Source organism: Staurois parvus, unplaced genomic scaffold, assembly GCF_062004578.1.
Source record: "Staurois parvus isolate SC_StPar_1 unplaced genomic scaffold, SC_StPar_1.0 ptg001805l, whole genome shotgun sequence".
NCBI classification, from domain to species: Eukaryota; Metazoa; Chordata; class Amphibia; order Anura; family Ranidae; genus Staurois; species Staurois parvus.
Genome location: NW_028319601.1, coordinates 173,683 through 195,039, shown reverse-complemented (window position 1 = coordinate 195,039; position 21,357 = coordinate 173,683). Strand labels below are relative to the sequence as shown.

Here is a 21,357-nt window from a genome sequence, read left to right as displayed (position 1 = left end):
TTTTTTAACGCAAAAGCTCTGCAAAAACTGCTTCGTGTGAAAGCAGCCTATTGGCGAAAGGTGCTGAAAATAAGTTCATATTCATGATATTTATTAAACAGTCGTATATAATACAATTATATATAAAAGAAAATATTCTTTTTAAAAACTGTCCATTTCGGTTTTGTTTTTCAGCCAAATGCATCCTGAATTTTCAGGTTTGGTCCAAGAATTTTCATTTCAGTGCACCACTAATTACAACACCTTCTGATATGTTTTCATTAATATAAACTAAAATGTACTACAAGAAGAGTTGAACCCCCTTGTAATGGCCACAGCAAATGTGCAGACCCAGGAGCTGACACTCGGGGATCTCATTAGTAGTCAGTTTTTTTATTAACTCATAAATTGTCTCAAGTCTCTCAAATCTGTAATTAGCATGATGAGAAACCTGGGTATAATCCGTTAAATCTTATTTTTTTACCTAATGCCACCTATTTTGGTTGCTTTACTAAAGTGGCTGTAGGTGTTCACCTAGCAAAGTAAATTGCCTATAGCACTTTGCAGCGTAAATGCTGGTAAATAAGGTGAACCTGCATTACTTTGGATTTTTCTAGCACATCATTGGATATTTATTGGAGTAAACACAACTTCATCCTATTTACTGACCTTCACGTTTGCTAAGTGACCATGTTTTATTCCTATATTTAATTGCTCTCAGTAGGTAGTGACCAAAATCTATGGCATTCACCAGATGTTCACCTTTATCTGAGACATGTATTATGCCTTCTCATATTTTTTGAATACCCTGTAATATATTTGTAATATCCTAGTTGTAAAGATTTATGCCATCTCTATTTTTTGGAGAATGAAGGGCTAGTGATGAAAGTGTTAATGAAAGCTAGAGACCTTTTTAATTGTATGTTACTCTTTCATGTCTATAATGTGTTTGCTTTGCATCATATGTATTCTCTGTCTAACCCTGAGGACCCCGTAGGTTTGTTGACATACACAGCTCTACTGTTCTTGACCATAGGATTATATTGCCACCTACAGGAGTAGGACACTAGGCAGAAAAAGAACACATCACTGCCTATGAGCAGTCCTTGTTTGGTATAACCCCCAATCCCCCCCCCCCCCCCACACACACATACCTTTCTGCTGTAGGCAAGCTTACCATAGGCTTACATGTGAAGTGTGCTAACAAGAAATTTTCTTGTAGCCTTTTCAACCAATCAGACCTTGTTTCATTTTGAACATTGTACTGCTGAAATGGCAATCTGAAGGTGATTGGCATGCTATAGTTACGTAAGTCCATTGTCTTCTCTATTTTTTTGCTAAAGTCCTTACCTAAAAAACTTGGGGTAGAGCTTACAAAGAATGGGTGACATTTTCCTCATGTGTAGTAAGGATGATCTAAAAGTCTGTAGCTAACATGTAGTTGGGTAGGTCTAAGAAGTGTATCACTGGTGGATATTATGGAGCTCCTCATATGAGAGTTTAAATGTAAGGAGGTATACGTAATAAAAAAAAAAAAAAAAATATATATATATATATATATATATATATATATATATATATATATATATATATATATAATTTATTTTAATATATGCAGTAGTAACGGTGGTGCCTTACTACTATGCCCTTGTTTAAACCACGTTCCTGAAGCATTTGCTTAAGTGTATGTCCGTAATGAGGTTTCTTTGAAAGTATGCTTTAGATCTTATATCATCACTGACAGATGCAACTTTCCAATTCAGAATTAGGTATACTATGAACTGTAGAGTTTAGTTTTATTGAACTTTTATGTATGTAATGATGTATTCTTTAAAAATCCATATCTAATCCCATCAACAAGCCTAACATGACTTTTTCCAGTGACAAGACCAACATTGCGGCAAACCCCCCCCCCCCCTCTTTATTCTCCATAGATGGAAGAACAGAGAGCATAAGGCCTAAAGAAATATGAAAATAATCCATGTCGCCACTCGCCCAATGGGTGTTGTCACCATAACCAAAACACAAAGAAAAAGAGTCCCATGTAATAGAATTACCTGGGAAAAGACAGTTATTTCAGTGACAATAACTTTGGCTGGGTCTGATCATAAAAAATACTTTTGTAAATTTGCTATTTCATGCATTTAATAAAAATGACATTTTTGACATAGTCATTTTTTGTGAATTTGCAATTCAATGCATTTAATAAAGTGTTTTGGGTTTTTTTTTATGATCAGACCCAGCCAAAGTTATTGTCACTGAAATAACTGTCTTTTCCCAGGTAATTCTATTACATGGGATTCTTTTTATTGGCCCTTCTCCTTAAGGTCTCATGCACACTGAAAGCTTAATAATAGTTTTTTCCCCCTATAGGAGTTTTCAGCATCAAAAACGCTATAAAAAGCCGTGTTTTTGCATGCACATTCCTGCATCTGATGGTAATGCATTCTTTTAGCCAGAATTTTGGCCATTAGAATGCATTAATGTGGGAACGCATGTTAATGTGCCTAATGCTAGTGTGTGCTAGTGCACTTTTTTGGCATTTTTGAGCATTTTTTTTATTGCTGATAAGCTCCTCTCCTGAACGCACAATTTTTTTTCTGCCTGTAAAAAAAAAAATAAAAATATTTTAAAAAGGAACATTTTTTTTCTGCCTTTAAACTCCCCTGCCACTAAACTTCTGAAACCTCCTATAATGTGCATGGACATGGAGGGGTGTTCACAGGCAGAGAGAAGAAAAATGCTCAAAACCTCAAAGAAGCAGCATTTTTAAGCTGCAGTGTGCATGAGGCCTAAAATGGAATAATTAGTTTTATAGGTTTTGGCACCAGTTTTGATAACATGCCACCAAGTTAGTTTAATGGATAACAAAAAAGCCTCAAAGCATTCAAAATATGTTTTTTCAGATTTGAGGTGTCTCATGCTTCCAATCCAAAAAAACATTCTGGTAGGCTGGTGTTCTGTCATTGTGTTCCAAGTGCATATACCTGTATAAGTGTGGTAAGGGTGCTCTCTTGTGAGGAATGGATCTACTTTTTTTGTATTTTACATCAAACTCCTTTATAAATTTTACTGTTGAAGTTCGAAAACATAAATAAAAAAGAACACAATCTAACATCACTAAAAGAGAGGTTCTTTATAGTTTTGTAGGTGAGGGATAAAAAAAAAAAAAAAATCAGGAACTGTTGCCAACACTTAATTCATTTACAGAGACATTGTTTTTGATGAAATCTACCAATATACGTAAAGAATGAAATGGGGGGCCCAAAGTACATCTACAATGGAAAGAGAAACCTGCTAAAGAATGGACAAATCCACTGGAAGAAACAATATACAGTAATTATAAACATCAGCTGGAAGGGAAAAAGTTTAGGATCCTTTTAAGCTTTCAGATCAGATCTGTTTTTTTTCAGACAACCCTAATCAGAAGCCCCATGTAAGTCTACGGGCAAGCAGATGTACTGTAAATGGACATGCGTCTGTTTATAGCTACTTACCTCCGACTCCATTCAGACCCAGAAAAAGAAATGGAAAAGGGCTTCATCCTTTCCAGTTTTCCAGACTTAACATGATGGATCAGAGGTAGCCTGATGTAATGAGACACAAGTCTGTTTTCATCCGGGCCTCCCATATGGATCCGGAAAGGTGTCAAAATGCAGCAAACAACTGAATTGGTACAAAATGTTAGGAATGTGTTCATGGTCTCCCTGCTGAGCGGACCCCATGTGAAAGGACCCTTAATAGATGTTTTGTTTTTAGTTTTTTTTATTTTAGTTTTTTTTCTAAGTTTTAAATTGATATATTGTATCCTCCATTCCTTTTTTTTTTTTTTTCTTTGTTTTTCCTTTTCCTTTTCTTTCATTCTATGTTTATGTCTAAAACTTTTGTTACGAATGACATTTGGTTCCCAGAACATTGTGAGTTATTGGACTGCTCTTATTCATGTGTACATTTCATCTTGAGGTACTGAGCTCTGTCAACAGGCTTGCATGGAAAAGGAGACTTGTCATAAGTAAGATGCCCATCTCATTCTGTCCTTCTGCGTGTATAAAAAGTATCTCCCACCCCTCACTGGGCAAATTCACCTGATTAGAGGAAAAAGTGCGTCCTCTTTTGTCGTTGGGGAAATTGGCAGAATAGTATAGAAAGGTCCACCGAAACTCTGTTGCTTTCTTTGCAGAGTGCTACTTGGAGTGAAAGTGTTGAGGCCCCTGTACTTCTGTCATTTGACACAAAGCAAAACCATTTTCCCTTTTATTATGCATTATTGTAGATGAAAGGGGGGAGATTTATTATGGAAGTGGAGATGCTTGGTGTTGATGTTTCAGCTTAAATTCTCAGTGACACTATCACTGTTGATTGGAGAGTCAGGGAAGCAGAGGAGAGCCCTGGGGGGGTTTCTAGGCCCCCATAATCCACCTAAATACACCCATCACTACTATTCTTAATGACTATCTATAGCTCCATCATTCAGAGTTTTTCTCTGCTTCTCAAGATTAACTATTACTTTATTTTTATCCTTGTACATTCATTATCCTTACACTTTGTGCCATAATTTGATATACTGCAGCATCTTCATTTATAAAGTGTCTATAGCTGCTCATATCATTATACAAATGGCTGTGTTCATTACCAATGTAACTGTGTATGATCATAGAGAGCGGTGTGATTAATATCAGTGTGCAGATTGTCAGCATCACAGTAAAGAGCGCATTCATCATCGCTGTGGAGATTCCATCATCGCGAGCAGTGTCACTGTTATCACAGATTACATATTGGTGATGATGAAGCCATGGTCAAGACTGATTAGAGTTTGTGCAAATAGGGTCCACTGGGAAACAGCCCATAGGTATGATGAGAAATTATATTTATGCAGATTTTTGCAGTTCCCGTCCAATGATAAATGATCGTAAACCTGAAACAATAAAAAAAAAATATTTTCTTTCATTTCTTTCCTATACTCTCTAGAATAGTATTCGGAATAGCACTAAATCTGTACTAAATGCTCTGTCATTGACCTAATGATAATCTTTCTAGGCATGCTTAATATTTTGCCATTGTTTTCAAGCTCTTTTAGCCTACATATAGTTACATAGTTGGTAAGGTTGAAGAAAGACACCAGTCCATCAAGTTCAACGTGTGTGTGTTTGTGTGTAATTTCCATTTTCAATAACTTTGTACATGTATTTGCTGAGAAACTTGTCATAGTTTGTTAAATTTATCCACATTCCCCACTGACCCCACCAATTGTGGAAGGGAGTTGCACATCCTTATTCTGCCTCCCACAGGGGTGTGGAAATTTTTGAAAAAACTAGTTGTCCAAGGGACTAAATCGGTGTCCCAATCTACTTGTCCCTCATGAAAATCTACTTGTCCAGATAAAAAAAAAAATGTTTTGAAATTGGAGGTGATATTAGGAGGTAATAATAATAATAATAATGTTTTAAAAACAAAAAGGGTTTTATGGCGACGTTTAATATTTTTAACATTGCGCTGTTTATCTCCTCCTTCCCTCCCTGCCTGTCTCTAGCACCGCACTCGGGGTCTAACAGGGTGGGGAGAGACCTTTCAGTGTAATGAGCAGTGATTGGGTGCTATTCAGAAAAGGGGAGTGTCAGGCTTATCCTTTATCCCTTTCGCTGCCAGAGCTGTTTTTGCATTTTATGCACAAGAGTGAAAAAAATCATTTTAGCCCTGAAGGTTGCACAAAACCCCAAAACATGATATATTTTCTGAAGTCACAGACCCTAGAGAATAAAATAGTGGCAATTCCAATTTTTTATATCGCATGATATTACCACAAAATTTCAGCAAAAAATACAAGTTAGTTAATTTTATGTCACAAAAAGCAATAAATTACCCTATTTTTTGTAAAATATAAAAGATGAGGTTGCAGCGAGTAAATAGATATCCAACTTGTCAAACTTTAAATTTGCGTGCACTCGTGAAATGGCGAAGAACTTCAGTATCCTATATTTTCTATAGGTGACACTTTTAAAGCCCCTTCTAGGTCATCAGTATAGTGTTACGGAGGAGGTCTGGGGCTAGAATTATCGATCTCATTCTGGTGTGGGCGGCAATATATAACGTGTATTGCAATCAACATTTTCATGTGTAGGCGCCCCTGTGTGTGCTTTTATGTTTGTACGTGCGTATATGTGGGGGGGGGGGGCACTCAATATTTTTTGGAGGGGGGATGTTATGTGCTTTGGTGTAACTTTCATTTTTTTACAATTAAAAAAAACCAAAAAACTTTTTTACTTATTTATTTTTTTCACACATAGGGGACAATGTCCCCTACGTGATGATTTTTTGGTGACAGGGTCTCTTTATTGAAACATCAAAGGTCTGAAAGACCCTGGATGTCTCCCCTGTGCTCCCCTGAATGTAGTGCAGTGCACATCGCACTGCATTACATTCTTTCCCGGCCTCAATTGCAGGGAATCTTTCAACGGGGACCTGGAAGTGACATCATAACGTCACTTCCAGGTCAGGACAAGAAGGGGAGGGGAGCGGATGTGTCCACTCTCCTCCCTCCCCTCTAACCGCCGGCGGTGAGCCAGTCCCAGGCCCGCACATGGGCAAGCAGAGCTCGGGAGACAGTGGGTGGGGGAAGCTTCACACGGGGGTGGAGAGGTTGGCACTGTGTGCGCTGCCGTCAGAATGCTTCCACCTGACAGATGAGCCCTGCTGTTTGCCCGCAGCAGGGCTGAAGGTAAAAAAAAAAAAAACTACTTACCCAGGAGATGGGAATTCAACATCCCTGTACCACTAAAGAACCCCTTACTTAACTTAAAGTGTTACTAAACCCAGGACCCTGCATTCATTATATCTGGTCTCCCACAGTACAAAGAAGATGGAAATATAAATATTTTAGTAAATATAAACTGCTAAGTATCTTTTCTCATCAGCAGCTGGAGCAGTCTTGTGACTTCTATCAGTGTCCATCCGAGCACTGGTTAAAGCAGGTGTCCTCTTACTATGGGCCGCATATGGCCTGCCAAAGACTTTTATCCGGCCCGCCAGAAAAAACAAAAATGCACCGGCCGGCAAATAGCTAAGCTGCTCTCTGGGTCCTCGGCCGCAAGGACCCAGCAAGTGGCAGCCAGGGAGCCCCGGATTTCACCTGCTGCAGCCAGAGGAGCAACAGGAGAGGAGGAGAGCGCACCAGATACAGTGCATTGCAGTGTCCAGTGTATCACAGTACAGTGCTTTGCAGTGTCCAGTGCATTTCGGTGTCCAGTGCGTTACAGAGTACAGTGCATTACAGTGTCCAGTGTGTTACAGAGTACAGTGCATTACAGTGTACAGTGCATTGCGGTGTCCAGTGGGTTACAGTGTTCCGTGCATTGCAGTGTCCAGTGCGTTAGTGTACAGTGCATTGCGGTGTCCAGTGTATTAGTGTACAGTGCATTTTAAATATGTTAAATAAATTTGTTTGTATTTTTTTTTCAAACTATAGTCCGGCCCCCCAACAGTGTGAAGGTCTGTGACCTGGCCCCCTGTTTAAAAAGTTTGAGTACTCCTGGGTTATAGCTTATAGAAGGAGTTTTCTTTCTTCTTTAGGAGGATGCGGGACCCCTGACATCTGTCTGGACAGTGCTGATTGGCCCTGTGTTGATCTAATGCACTCTCTCAAGAAAAAAAACCTCACTAGCAATACACACTAAACTGAGCATGTGCAGAGTGACTCCAAACATATGTTCTATCAGGAGATATTTAGGGGACAATGAAAGAAGGGGAGGATCAGAGAAGAGAGTATCAAACAGTCTTTTTACACAGTGCAGAGAATTAACCCCTCTGGTTCCGCAGCGAGTATAACAAGCATGCTTTACTGCATATGCAAACTGATTTTACTGCTGTGGTTTAGTAACACTTTAAGATTGAACCATTTCTCATTCAAGGGTTATATTTTCTCCTCCCAATGATAGAGTTCCCATTTAAAGATATATCACAGTCATATCCCCTCTTAAGCATTTCTTCTCCAGGGAGATTAAGTTTTGTATTTGTAGTCGTTCCTCATAACTAATTCTGTGTAGAGGGGACTTCCGAGCCCAACAAGGTATTGGCTGCAACCATTGATCGGATACCAGTTTTCCAGAAGCCTGTTCTACAGAAGCCAGTCATGATGCCAGCTTCTGCAAAATAAACAACTGCACACGCTGTAAAGTCAGCCGCTTCTTGCCAAACCAATCAGTTTCAGATGATTTCCGGGCCTTGTGTACAGGGTCCTCTATCCCCCTTATTGGCTTTGTTGCCTTTCTCTGAACTATCTCTGGTTCAAGGACAATCCTTCCTGAGGACCGGTGACCAAAACTGGATGGCATACTCAAGCTGTGGCTGAACCAGAACTTGCAACAGTTTGCCATTGCATGCTATTGTTGGGTCTGTGATCTACCATTCTCAGTTGCCCCAGAGGCTCCCTCGTAGCAAGTAACTTGCATTCATATTCTTGGCTCCCACAAGCATTACTTTACATTTTTCAACATTAAACCTCACCTACCATTTAGCAGCCCACCACTCTATTTTCTCTAGGTCTTCTTGTAAAGCTGCTATATCCTGTTGTGAAGTTATCGCCCTACTTAGATTTGTGTCATCAGCAAACCATTTATTCCACCTCTATCATTTATGAACAAGTAGAATAGATCCCAGGTTAAAACCCTGGGGTACCCTGCTTACATCTGTCACCATACAAATTGTTCCTACAATAGGTCAGTAGAGATTTGGAGATTTCTCAAAGGTGTAGAAATAAATGAATTAAAGAGATATTAACCCCTTCCCGCCAACATCACACTAATATGTGTCCTCACAGAACTGGACTTTTTTTTCCATGGGGCCGCATATTTGTGTATCTGTCTTTGTGCTGGGAGCGCGCCGCACAGCGCCCTCCTAGCACAAGGACCAGGGTGTCACTGAGAGCCCTGGGTCCCGTTCTAAGGATCGTGACCCGGGACTCTCGATTCCAGGTCACATGATTGATGTGATAGCCTCTGATTGGCTATTAGAGTGATCAGTCACTGTGAAGCCTGCCCCCCTTGGGATTTTTTTTTTCTCTCTGAATGGAGCATACATTGTATCTCTCTATCTTCCTGCAGAGAAAAAAAAACTAAATAAATATTAAGAAAAGAAAAAATACCTAGATCAAGGTTTGATCTAGTTCAGTGCCAGGGTTAGTGTTTGGGTCAAGGTCAAAGGTCTGGATTTTAAATTTTTTATTTTTTAAATTGGTATTCGTGTCAGTGTGTTTTAGGTTAAAAAAAAAAAAACCTGATCGTCAAGAGCTGGAAAATTTTATTTTGGGTTGTTCTTTGGTGGTAGGTTATGGTAGTAACAAGAAACACACAGCTAAATTAAAAAATATATATTTTTCTTTTACTATTTTGGGCCAGTTTTCCTTTGATAATAAAAAAATATCAGGAGATATCCATAACCATTTACCACCAAATGAAAGCCCAAATTGTCCTGAAAAAAAAAGCAAGGTATAATCCACCTGGATGTACAAAGTAGTTGTGATGATATGTACGGTTTTATTAGCATATGTCAAAGTTGTAAAATTTACTTAGGCTTTAAGATTTGTTTTACCCTTAGGCGTGAAGAGGTTAGGTTTTATTGTGAAAGCTCAGAAAAAGAAATCATTTTGGAAAATGGGGGCATTTAGAGATGACCTTCTTAAAAATAAAATATCCCAGGATAAATAAAAATTTTTAGTCAAAGGACTGCAAAACGTAAGGGAACGTTAAATCCCAACTAAAGTTTCAGTTTAAATCCACTAAATAAATTCCGGGTGCAGCTAAAAAATAATGTTCAAAGCCCCTTGAACCAGATCACATCCTTGCATTACTAAACCACAACACTATGGATCTCACTAGAGCTCAGATGCGATTGTTACCCCATCTTATGACAGCAGCTAAACAAACAATTGCACAGGCTTGGAAGACCCCGACATTATGCATTCTACCAGAAACAGTCACTCAAGCTATGATACATAGAAAAATTGAAGAAACTATTCAGGATAGGATCCCCAAGCAACTCAAAATTTGGCAACCGTGGGTGGATAATTTCCTCTCACTGGGTATCGACGACTCCCTATTGGAACCCCAATTTCTTACACTCTATCCTTTTCTCTATTCTTTTCCTCCTTTTTCAGTTTTACTTCCTGCTCCCATCCACATGTATATAATCTCTGAATTTAATGTGTGAATGTTACATGCATTCCACTCTTACTCTGAATGCAACCACTGTGTTTTTTGCTACATTTTTTGCCTATTTCGTTATGTTCATGAGGCGCAATGCCATCCTGTATGTTTCTGTATCAATCTTTAGAACCACTGATGGCTTTTTACTGCATCCTTTTGTGTACTGACATATATGTTTTATGTCACTGCTGTCTGGATGTCACCTTGGCTATACACCTATTGTATGGAAATGTGGTTATACATCTGTTATAACTAGTCTAAAATCGATAAATAGATTGAACAAGAAAAAAAATGTTCAGAGTATTTCTTTTCTTTAGAAATTAGCCACAGCCTGAGTAGAAAAGCCTGTTCCCTGTAAGCATGCTGTAGAGAAGGACACTTGTTCTCTCTGTGGAAATGGTGATGTTTCTGCTGAGGTCCAACATGCTCCCTGTTTAGTCAAACCTTTAGCTCTGCAATCAGCAAAGTTTTTATACTAAAGTTCATAGATTGGAGAGCTTTAGCTCTTCTTTAGCTGAGGGGAAATTTGAGATTAAAAGAGAGACCACTGCTTCCACACAAAGCAAGGCATCTTCACTACAAAGTGCTGGCAGGGAACAGGCTTTTCTACTCAAGTTATTACTACTTTCTAATGAAAATGAACTGTAAAATGTTAAACTTGTTTTGATGCACTTGGCATGAATTTAGCTGTCCGTTCATCTGGGCTTTAATTCCATAAAAAGGAAGGGTAATGTTCTCATCAATATCCAAAGGATTTATCTGTATTGAAAGGCTGTGAAATCACTACTGTATATTTAGGTTTGTCATGGCTTCTTTCAACTACTGGCATCTATAATCATAATTGATATATATATATGAAATCTCTAGGATATGGGCAATTCAGGGAACTGCTTTGACTGCATCTGTCAGAATGGAATTTTTTCTCCTCTCTGGAGAAACATTAGTCATGGTTGCCCAGAGGGTTGGCTTTGCCTTCTACTGGAACCAAACTGGATTTTGATTGAGCTGAACTTGATGGACTTGTCTTCTTCAACCTAGTTAATGATGTAACCATACGATGTAATTATGTAACTTATGTCAATGGACGTGTTGTTCTCTTAAGCGTTGTAAATGTTTGTAGGAATTTACTAATTGAAGCAGTTGTTTCTGATTTGTAAATCTTTAAAAATGTAGGCGTCCTTCAGTCTTCCTTCATCTCTCTCAACTAGCAAATTGACTAGCAAAAGACCTAACACCACAAAGAGAGGTGGCATGAACTCTTTTCTCTTTCTGGAGCCTACCTTCCATGATGGTTGGATGTTCATTTTGTGTACTTCTTCTGTAGCAGCATATATAGCCCATCATGTTTGCTTTCCTTGATAGGTGTGGTGCTGTTGGATATCATTAAGGAAAACTAATTGTACTGCAATTGCTCTACCTTATTTTTCTTTTAAGGGCTGTCAGACAAGGTGACGTTCTCATCTCGATTGCCTTTTCCTCTACATACCATTCAAAAATAGAATCTTTTATCACTAAGTAAAGCCTGATATACAGTATGTGCACAAATATATGTTCTAGATCTTTGGCACCTTGTCTGACCCATTTTAATTACCCAAAAGCCTTCAGATAATGAGCAACTATAATTTTAGATGGGAGCCCTAAGGGGAGCGGGTTTGCATCTCTGCCTGGAATATTTAGCATGGGTTCATCTTGTTCATCTATTAAAATGTTAGGTAATTAACTCTGCTCTCTCCTCTCATTCTGCAGCTCAAATCGAAATAATTCCGTGCAAAATCTGTGGAGACAAATCATCAGGGATCCATTACGGGGTCATCACCTGCGAGGGTTGCAAGGTACAGTATATGGCGAAATGGGATCACATTCTTCTTATTAAAGCACGATGATCTAACAAAGCTTATCACAAGTTCAGCATATGAAATTCAAGTTCAGTATATAGGTGTCTGCAGACTCCTTACTTACTAAATTTACATGATGTTATTTGGATGAAAAACATTCATATGTTGCTGGGTTTAGCTTGACATTTGTAAAGGGTCCTCCATATTGGATTTAGATTATGGCTGCTGCAGCAGTTACCTTGGTTTTATATTCTTGTATGTCCTCTTTGGTGTGCAATCTCATAGTAAAAGGCAGGTGATATGTGCTTTGTTTGACACAGTTTCTAATACCCAGCAGTCTGTCAATGAAATCTAGTTTCATCGCCAAGGGAAACACTGTTGACAGCATAGCCAGAGGACGATAATGATAGTTTTGTAGTAGGACAAGTTTTCAGGGGCGGGTGTTGGAGTTTTTTTTCATTCCTTTCATATTTTTTCACTAATTTGGTGCATTATGAAAAAAAGACATTTTGCATCTTTTTTTTTTTTTTCCCTTTATCCCCACTCGGTTGTAATATTCTGTTGTATACCATGTTGCAATTCTCAATTCAGGCATCTTAGCAGATGACAGTCTGTAGTAACAATTTTATATGTCCAAGTTTCTTTTGTTGAATAGGCTGCTATCTGCTTCTCATACATGGTTTTTCTATGCAACACAGACCTGCTCATTTTTTAAAGTGACTTTGTCATGAGAAAAGTATTGGGGCTGCCATTGATCACCTCTCCTTTAAAGGGTAAGTCTTTTTTTTTCAAGGGAAAAAAACACACGCCAAAATTAAACTGTGTGCCCCCCCCCCTTCCCAAATCCATACCAGACCCTTATCCAATCATGCAGCCCAGCAGATCAGAAAAGGATCCCTCCTGAATCATACCAGGCCACATGCTCCCAACATGGGGGGGCTTTAGGGTGGGGACTCTCCCCACAACCCTGGGCGGTGGTTATGGGGGTCTGCGGGCCAAGGGCATATTGGAATCTGGAAGCCTCCTTTTAACAAGGGTGCCCCCAGATCCCGCCCCCCCCCCCCAATCCCCATGTGAAGGAGTATGGGGTACCCCTGCTCGTTCACCAAAAAAGTGTAAAAAGTGAGAAACATACCAGTTTTTGACAAGTCTTTTATTAAAAAACAAAAAAATAAATGTACCCTGAAGCAGATTCAACGGTGATCTCCTCAGCAGTAATGTCAACGAGTGGCCCCCACCCCTTTGTTATTTAACCACCTTCCACCCGCCGTATAGTACAATGACGGGTGCAAGGTGGTTCTCTCGTTCTGATAGGACGTCATATGACGTCCTTCCAAGCTGTCACGCTGACAGCTCGAGAGGAGAGCCGGTAATCGGCTTTCCGCGGAGGGGACATGTACACTGATCATCAGGACACTGATGATCAGTGTGCCCTGATGATCAGTCTGGCCCCAGAAGTGCCAGCAGTCAGTGCCACATATCAGTGCATACCAGTGCACATCAATGCCACATATCAGTGCCCATCTGAGCTGCCTTTCAATGTCGCCCATCAGTGCCAGTCAGTGCCGCCTATCAGTGCCAGTCAGTGCTGCCTAACAGTGCCATATATCAGTGTCATGTATCAGTGCTGCCTTTCAGTGCCCATCAGTGCAACCTACCAGTGCCACCTATCAGTGTCCATCAGTGCCCATCACTGCAGCCTCATTAGCGCACATCAGTGAAGGAGAAAAATCACTTATTTACAAAATTGTATAACAAAAACGAAGGAAAAAAAATGTTTTTTTTTTTCAAAATTTTCAGTGGTTTTTGGTTTGTTTAAGAAAAAATAAAAATCCCAGAGGTGATTAAATACCACCAAAAGAAAGCTCTATCTGTCTCAAAAAAATGATAAAAATTTCATATGGGTACAGTGATGCATGACCGCGCAATTGTCATTCAAAGTGTGACAGCGCTGAAAGCTGGAAATTGGCCTGGGCAGGAAGGGGGTATATGTGCCCTGTAGGCTAGCGGTCCTTTTTTTTTTTTGTTTTGTTTTGTTTCGGGTCGATGTCAGCTGCGTTCATCATGATTGATGTTGGGGGATGTTTTTTTTTTTTTTGCTTTTTTTTTTTTTTTTTTTAAATAAAGGAGTGGTCAAAAACTTTTCTTTTTTGTTTGTTTTTTTTTGCTCACTTTTTACAATTTTATGGTGAATGAGTAGGGGATATACATTCACATGGGAGGGTGGGGGGATCAATGGTATCAGTGTGAACTTATCGGAGAGGCAAAAATTGCTCATTGCTCAAAGAATTCCTAGCAACCTCTGGAGGAACCCTAGTTGAGAAACTATGATTTAGACCATTATCTTTTGTGTCAAATAGAATTATCATTCTTAGTTCAAAAGAAGGGGGCACACCCTGAAAGCCGGTCCTGAAAGATTGTATGTTGGTGCATATAAAAAGGTATCAAGGACAGTACTCAATTGTTTCTGGCACAAGCTCACTAAGATGGCTACAATCATCTCAAGCTAGATATTCTGCATAACATGGCAAATCTTTACTGTTCAAGTACCGATCAACCTTTGTGTATTAATCTCCCCTCTAGTCTGCCAATAAAAAAAAAAAAAAGTTCTGACTCTAGGTGAGCAGCTATTTTCATCTGCTAGTTGTGTGTGTTCCCGTTGATGACTATGGTAAATTTAGGTTTGGGATCCTTGGCTAACCCAACCTTGCTTCTTGTTTGTGATGTTTGACTTGCTGGAGTTCTAGAACTAATTGTTTTCCAATCTACTATGCTGTTTTTTGTTATGGTAACATCTTTTTTCACCCCACTTAGATTTCATAAAGCCATTCACAAGACCTGGCGGACTCTGAGGGGTTGATTTACTAAAACTGGAGAGTACAAAATCGTAAGCTTGGAAGCCAGTTGGTTTCTGTGCAGAGCTACTCATTTGTCAAAGCCTAATTGAACAAGCTGAAGTTTAGAGCTGATTGGCTACCATCTACAGCTGCACCAGATTTTGCACTCTCCAGTTTTAGTAAATCACCCCCTGAGTACCAACACGTGTGCACAGTCTTTTGCCATTGCCGACCATTTTCTTTAAATGTTATTTGTCTCACTGTTCAGCTTACCCTGTGGCATCATTATAATAAGTGCCAATTCACACTGACTTGTGCTAAATGGATGGATGTACATTTCCATCCATTTTAGTTCCATTTTAACATGGGTTGATGTCCGTTGACATACATATTAATGTCCGTAGATATACATTTTGACGTCCGTTGACATGCATGTACAGCGTCATGATGTGAATAGGACACATTGGAAATTATTGTTTTTCAGATGTCCTTCCGTGGATTTGCATTTTACAACTGTGCTAAAACACTGATCAATGCACTTTTGTGAAGTCAATGACTTAGAACACACATAAATATATCAAAAAATTCAGAATACAGTAATTATTATTATTCAGGATTGTAATAAGACTTATGTACTTTTCTTGGTTAGGGACTTTTATTATAAAAGCCAGATGCTCAGTATGACCAACAGACATCATTTTCAGAATAAAACAAAAGCAATGGCATCCTCGGGAACATTTTCTGTTAAACTGTTTTACTACTATGAACCCATAATTATTCCCTTAAGACAGGTGTATGGTCAAAGCTTTTTTGGCCATAATTCTCTTGTGGGTCACAGGAGTGCACTTACTTGTACTGTCCTGTGACCCAGAATGAGCTGACAGCCGATGTCAAAGAGCCATTCAATGCTGTGGAAGGATCCTGACAATAATGTTGGGATCCACCCTGATGCCTTTCTCTTTCTTGCCCATTAAAGTGGTATAAACCCCCAAAACAAAAATGTGATATTTTGCATCTTACACAAAAATGTAATATATTGCAACTTACCAATCCTTAAATATTTGTGTGTTTTTTTTTTTTTTTTTTTAGTTTTTATTTGCTTTATTTGGCCAAATAAAAATGTATATGCAGTATATGTCATTGTTATATTGTATTATATATATGAAAGTAGAACATCTCCACTCTATCCAAAACTAAAAAAAGTTTGCCTTTAGTTATAATTTAATATATGATCACTCATATCAATATATGTATTATGCATAATGACAAACTTTTGCAAAATCAGTTAGCCCATAGATAAATTGAAAAAAAATTGCTCTGGTCCGTAAGGGGTAAATGATTGCAAAAGCAGAAGGGGAAAAGAAAAAATACATTTTAATACCCATACAGATTTTTTGCACTTTCCCACTGTGCTCCAGTATTATAATATGTAATGATGAAGTATGTGATGATGAATATTAGTGGTTTCCAAACTGCAGCCCAGGGAGCAGATATAGCCCTTTACTTGATTTTATCCGGCCCTTGGGACATTATTCCCCTCTACTGTCAGCAACAGTGAGACATAGTTCCTCCCGCTGCACCAATAGTGGGGCACTATTCCTCCCACTGCCGCCAGTAATGGGGCACTATTCCTCCCACTGCACCAATAATGGGGCACTATTCCTCCCACTGCCACCAGTAATGGGGCACTATTCCTCCCACTGCACCAATAATGGGGCACTATTCCTCCCACTGCACCAATAATGGGGCACTATTCCTCCCACTGCCACCAGTGATGGGGCACTATTCCTCCCACTGCCACCAATGATGGGGCACTATTCCTCCCACTGCCACCAGTGATGGGGCACTATTCCTCCCACTGCCACCAATGATGGGGCACTATTCCTCCCACTGCCACCAATGATGGGGCACTATTTCTCCCACTGCCACCAATGATGGGGCACTATTCCTCCCACTGCCACCAATGATGGGGCACTATTCCTCCCACTGCCACCAACGATGGGGCACTATTCCTCCAACTAATACGAAATATGGGGCATTGTTTATGGACACTGACACCAGGACGTTTTCTACTTCCGCAGGCCATAGTCTGGCCCCCCTAAAGTTTGAATGACAGTAAACTGGCCCTTTGTTTAGAATATTTGGAGACCCCTAATGAAGAGGAACAAGTTTTTTTTTTTTTTTTCTGCCAACTAGTTTACATGATGGAATAGACCAGTGGTCTCCAATTGCAGCCCAGGGGCCATATGTGGCCCTTTTCTTGCTTTTATTTTGCCCCTGGGCCATTATTCACCCCACTGTCAGCAACAGTGGGTCATAGTTCCTGCCACTGACACTAACAATGAGGCACTATTTCTCCCACTGACATCAATGATGGGGCACTATTCCTGCCACTGACACCAATGATGGGCACTGTTGCTGCCACTGACACCAATGATGGGCACTATTCCTCACAACGATGGAGGCACTATTTCTCCCACTGACACCAAAGATGAAGAACTGTTTAATCCCTCTGATATCAGGACATTTTCTACTCCAGCTGGCCATAGTCCATCCCTCCTAAAGTCTCAAGGACAGTAAACTGGCCCCTTGTTTGGAGACCCCTGGAATAGACCATCAGAAGAATTTAGAATGCTTTCATTTGTAACAATTTAAAATCTACACAGAAAAGAATATGGAGTAGAAATAACTAGAAAAGCAGAAGCTAATGCAAATCTAAGGTGGGATTGTGATGGGAGTACGTTGCACATCTTAATTTACATTTGTCAAATTTTTTTGGTTTGTCGAAATGATTGCTATGGAAAATTAGAAGACATTATCGAAAAGCATCCGCTTTTGAGAATTTGTCTTTTATAAACTCCTGTAGCTGACCTTTCATTTCTTGTGTTAGTCAAACCAAAACTGTTTCAGTTTCTTAATGGAAAATTGCATCACCATCCAGCATGTTTTTTATATATATATGTGTATGTATATAAAACTTTTTTTTCTTTACGCTTCTGGGGGGTTCTGGTGACTAGATATTGCAGCTTCCATGGTCATTGCCCAGGGGCTCACTTTCCCTTGCTGGAGTGTTTAATTTTGGAGAATGGCAATGGTAGGTTGAGACCTACAGCAGCAGAGGTGAGGCACCAAAATGGAGAAAGCAGGACTTGAAATGGGTATGAAACAAATGCCCTAATCTAACATTATAAAAGAGGCCAGTCAGTAGTTCCTGTTAAGAACCTCTGAAATTGGCATAGGGTGGAGTGAAATTTTAGTTTGATTGCAACTGGGTTCTCCTCTCTAGGACCTATGGTATGTTGTTTCTTCTAACTTGGATTCTTGGCTGTGCTGGCTCTGATTACCTGTCTGGTAAACACAAATGTTTCAGTAGCTGATGTTTTTCCCTGCTAGGAGTTGGATGTCTGTGATGTTAATCATTTCCTAACTCTTTGATTAAAATCAGCCTCTTTTTTTAGCTGAGGGAGTAGTTTGATGTTTTTTTAGCTGTCCATGTGTTGTAGTGTATTTCAGATAAGACATTAAAGAATATGTTACTCCAACATTCCATATTCCTGATGCGTCTGTTGTAACATGTACATTTTGTTAAATAAAAAACAGTCGTTGAGAAAATAAAAAAAAAATACCAAATTAAAAAAAAAAAAGAAATAAACAATAAATAAATTATGTATATATATATGCATATATGTATATGTGTATATATATATATATATATATATATATATATATATATATATATATATATATATATATATAATGTTATTAAAATTGCTTTTCCTTTTTTAGTCTGCAGTGATGTAGTTTTCTGTAAACATTTAATTCAACCTGGAGGTGTTCTGGTGTACAGAACTTTCCCAGAAATGTAATTTCCTGCTTGTGTGATTGGCTCACTGAATGTCTACCTTAAATTAGGTTTAGGTATCCTCTCACACAAAAATTAAATTTTAGGTGAGATACTCCCTAAAATGGTTAATCACTTCCAAAGGGATGCAGCCCCTGCAGTTTCCTCGTTGTAACACTGAAAGTACATCAGTTGAATAATATAAGCTTTCATTTAGATTCACTTTGCACATTGACATAATTTAACCGCTTTTTCTTCAGAGCAGAAATGGGTAGGAATCTGCAACAAAGTATATTTTAAAATCCTTACCTTGTACATAGATCACCCAGAGGTGATTGATTTTTTTTTTTATTCTTAAAAACAAAAGTGGAGCTACTCTTTAAGTGACCTATTCCCTCTCCTTACGAGCAATCATCAAGATCAGTTAAAGTGATTCTAAAGGTTCGTTTGTAATTTTAAAAAAAATTAAAAACTTGTCATACCTCCTTGTGCAATGGATTTGCACAGACCAGCCCCGATCCTCTTCTTCTCGGGTTCCTTACTAGTGCGCCTGGTCTAACCCTCCCCCCCCCCCCCCCCCCCACAGAGTACCCACCATAAGGCTCACAGAGCGTGGCTTGGCCCCACTACCTCCTCACTGGTTATGATTCACAGCAGTGGGAGCCAGTGACTCCTGCTGCGGTCTCTAAGCCAATGAGATGTGAGAGAGCTGAGAGAGTCTCATCTTTTTTGCACATCACTGGGATCGGGCTCAGGTGAGTATAAGGTGGGGGCTGGGGAAGAAGCTGCACTCAGATGTTTTACCTTCATGCTTTGAATGCATGAAGGTAAAAAACCTTCTGACTTTACAACCACTTTAAGGAGCATTTTAATCTGGCTGAAGGTGAGTGTTCTCATGGGTCACTAAAGGGCATTTTCTGTTTATTAAAAACTTTGTGTTGACTCAATTGTCAAGCACAGAGGGGGACATTTATCAATTTCATCATACAGCAAAGAAATGCTAAACAGGAGAGATGAGACAGATTGTGTGAGATTTACTACAAGGTTGTAGTTTGGTCATAAATTCCTTCTTATGTTGCTTTAGCAGGGGTGTCAAACTGACGGCCCTCCAGCTATTGCGAAACTACAAATCCCATCGTGCCGCTGTCTTTGGGAGTCATGCTTGTAACTGTCAATCTTGAAATGCCTCATGGGACTTGTAGCTTGGCCACAGCTGGAGGGCCGCCAGTTTGACACCCATGCTCTAAAGAAAGAAGCAGTGCGACAGAATGAAGCCTGACCCTGATCACTTCTTAATAATGTGTCTGCTTAGAGTCGTGATCTCTCTTGCCTTCAATACTAAATATGTCTCAGAATTTTGTAAATCTTATGCAGTTGGCTACTAGGAATTACAGGTGATGGAGTCGAAAATATGCTGTAAAACTGCCACAGAGACTTTGCTAAAATATAGGCAGCCTGATCTCCTTGTGGCATTTATTTGCTTGTTAAATATCACCCATAGTCTTTTGTACATTATTAATTGCAGATGCCCCTCATTATACAGCCCAACACAGCTTCTACTTTCACTAGCAGGTATCTTGATAAGTCTCAGTAGGACTTGACTTGTAGAGTTAAGTTGGTTTGCATACACAAGTATATTAAATTATTAGTTCACATAACTTACAGTATATGTTCTATAACATTTTGACTCTGCTTGAATAAACTTTATTCCTGATTAAAAAGAAAGTTCACCTTTACAATTATTTCTGTAACTGTGAATACAACACCATACACAGTCCCCAATCCAACCAGCCCCAACCTGGCCCCCGTTGCAATGGACTTCGGGGATGCTGAGATGTCCGTGCCCACGAAGCCCGTCCAGCAGTCCAGGGATTTGAAATCCCTGCTCATCTCCCTTTCCTCAATTCTGATTGGTCAGCACTGTCACTGTGAATCACTCTGATCTTTGGTGGGCTCAGCAGAACTCACACTTTTTTAAATTTAATACAGTTTCAGAAAATATCACATGTTGGTATTCATGACTGTGGTACATTTATTTACTCTTGACAACCTACTTAGATGACATGAACAGTCATGTATCATATATTTGGGTCTTTAATCTACACAGGGCTTTTGCAGCACAAAGGCAATAATGGTTATGTGTAATACCCAAAGGGAAACTACAGTATTGAGATTATATATGTTGAGAGGTGTTACCTAAATGTGCTGATTCTGTGGCACCCTGCTCCTTTCAGTCTCGTTTTATAATATCACTGCACAAGTTTACACAGATCAAAACCGAACTTTGATGCATCCCTATGTGCAGCTGGATGTAAGTGGACTTATATCTGCCTATATGTGCCCACATCCGAGTCCATTGGACTGAATGCAAAATATTTGCTTCCAAGTCTTCTTTTAATGACCTGACCAGATATAGGTGGATGTAAGTGCAGGCCACCCTTGTAAAGGGGCCTAAGTGTCGTGGCATGCATAAAGCGCAGTTGAATGAGCCAACATTGCTACCGACAGCTGTAGCGGCATCACTGTTTGCATTTTCCAAATGGATTTTATGGCAGATAATGTTTGGATATTTCATAGTGGATACATAGGAGTACTTCAAGAGTCCATAAAGACAAAACAGAGATACATAGGTAGGAAGTATAATGTGCACAGTTCTATTTCACAGCCTT

The 21,357-nt window shown here is 39.4% G+C and overlaps 1 protein-coding gene across 1 annotated transcript in view; it reads left to right on the top strand.

Moving 5' to 3' along the window:
- RORA (RAR related orphan receptor A) overlaps positions 1-21,357 on the top strand; it is a 596,842-nt gene that overhangs the window by 531,130 nt on the left and 44,355 nt on the right. Inside the window, exon 3 of the mRNA XM_089663931.1 lies at positions 11,922-12,007. Coding sequence (XP_089520057.1) covers positions 11,922-12,007 — 86 coding nt within the window. The remainder of the gene's footprint in view (positions 1-11,921; positions 12,008-21,357) is intronic.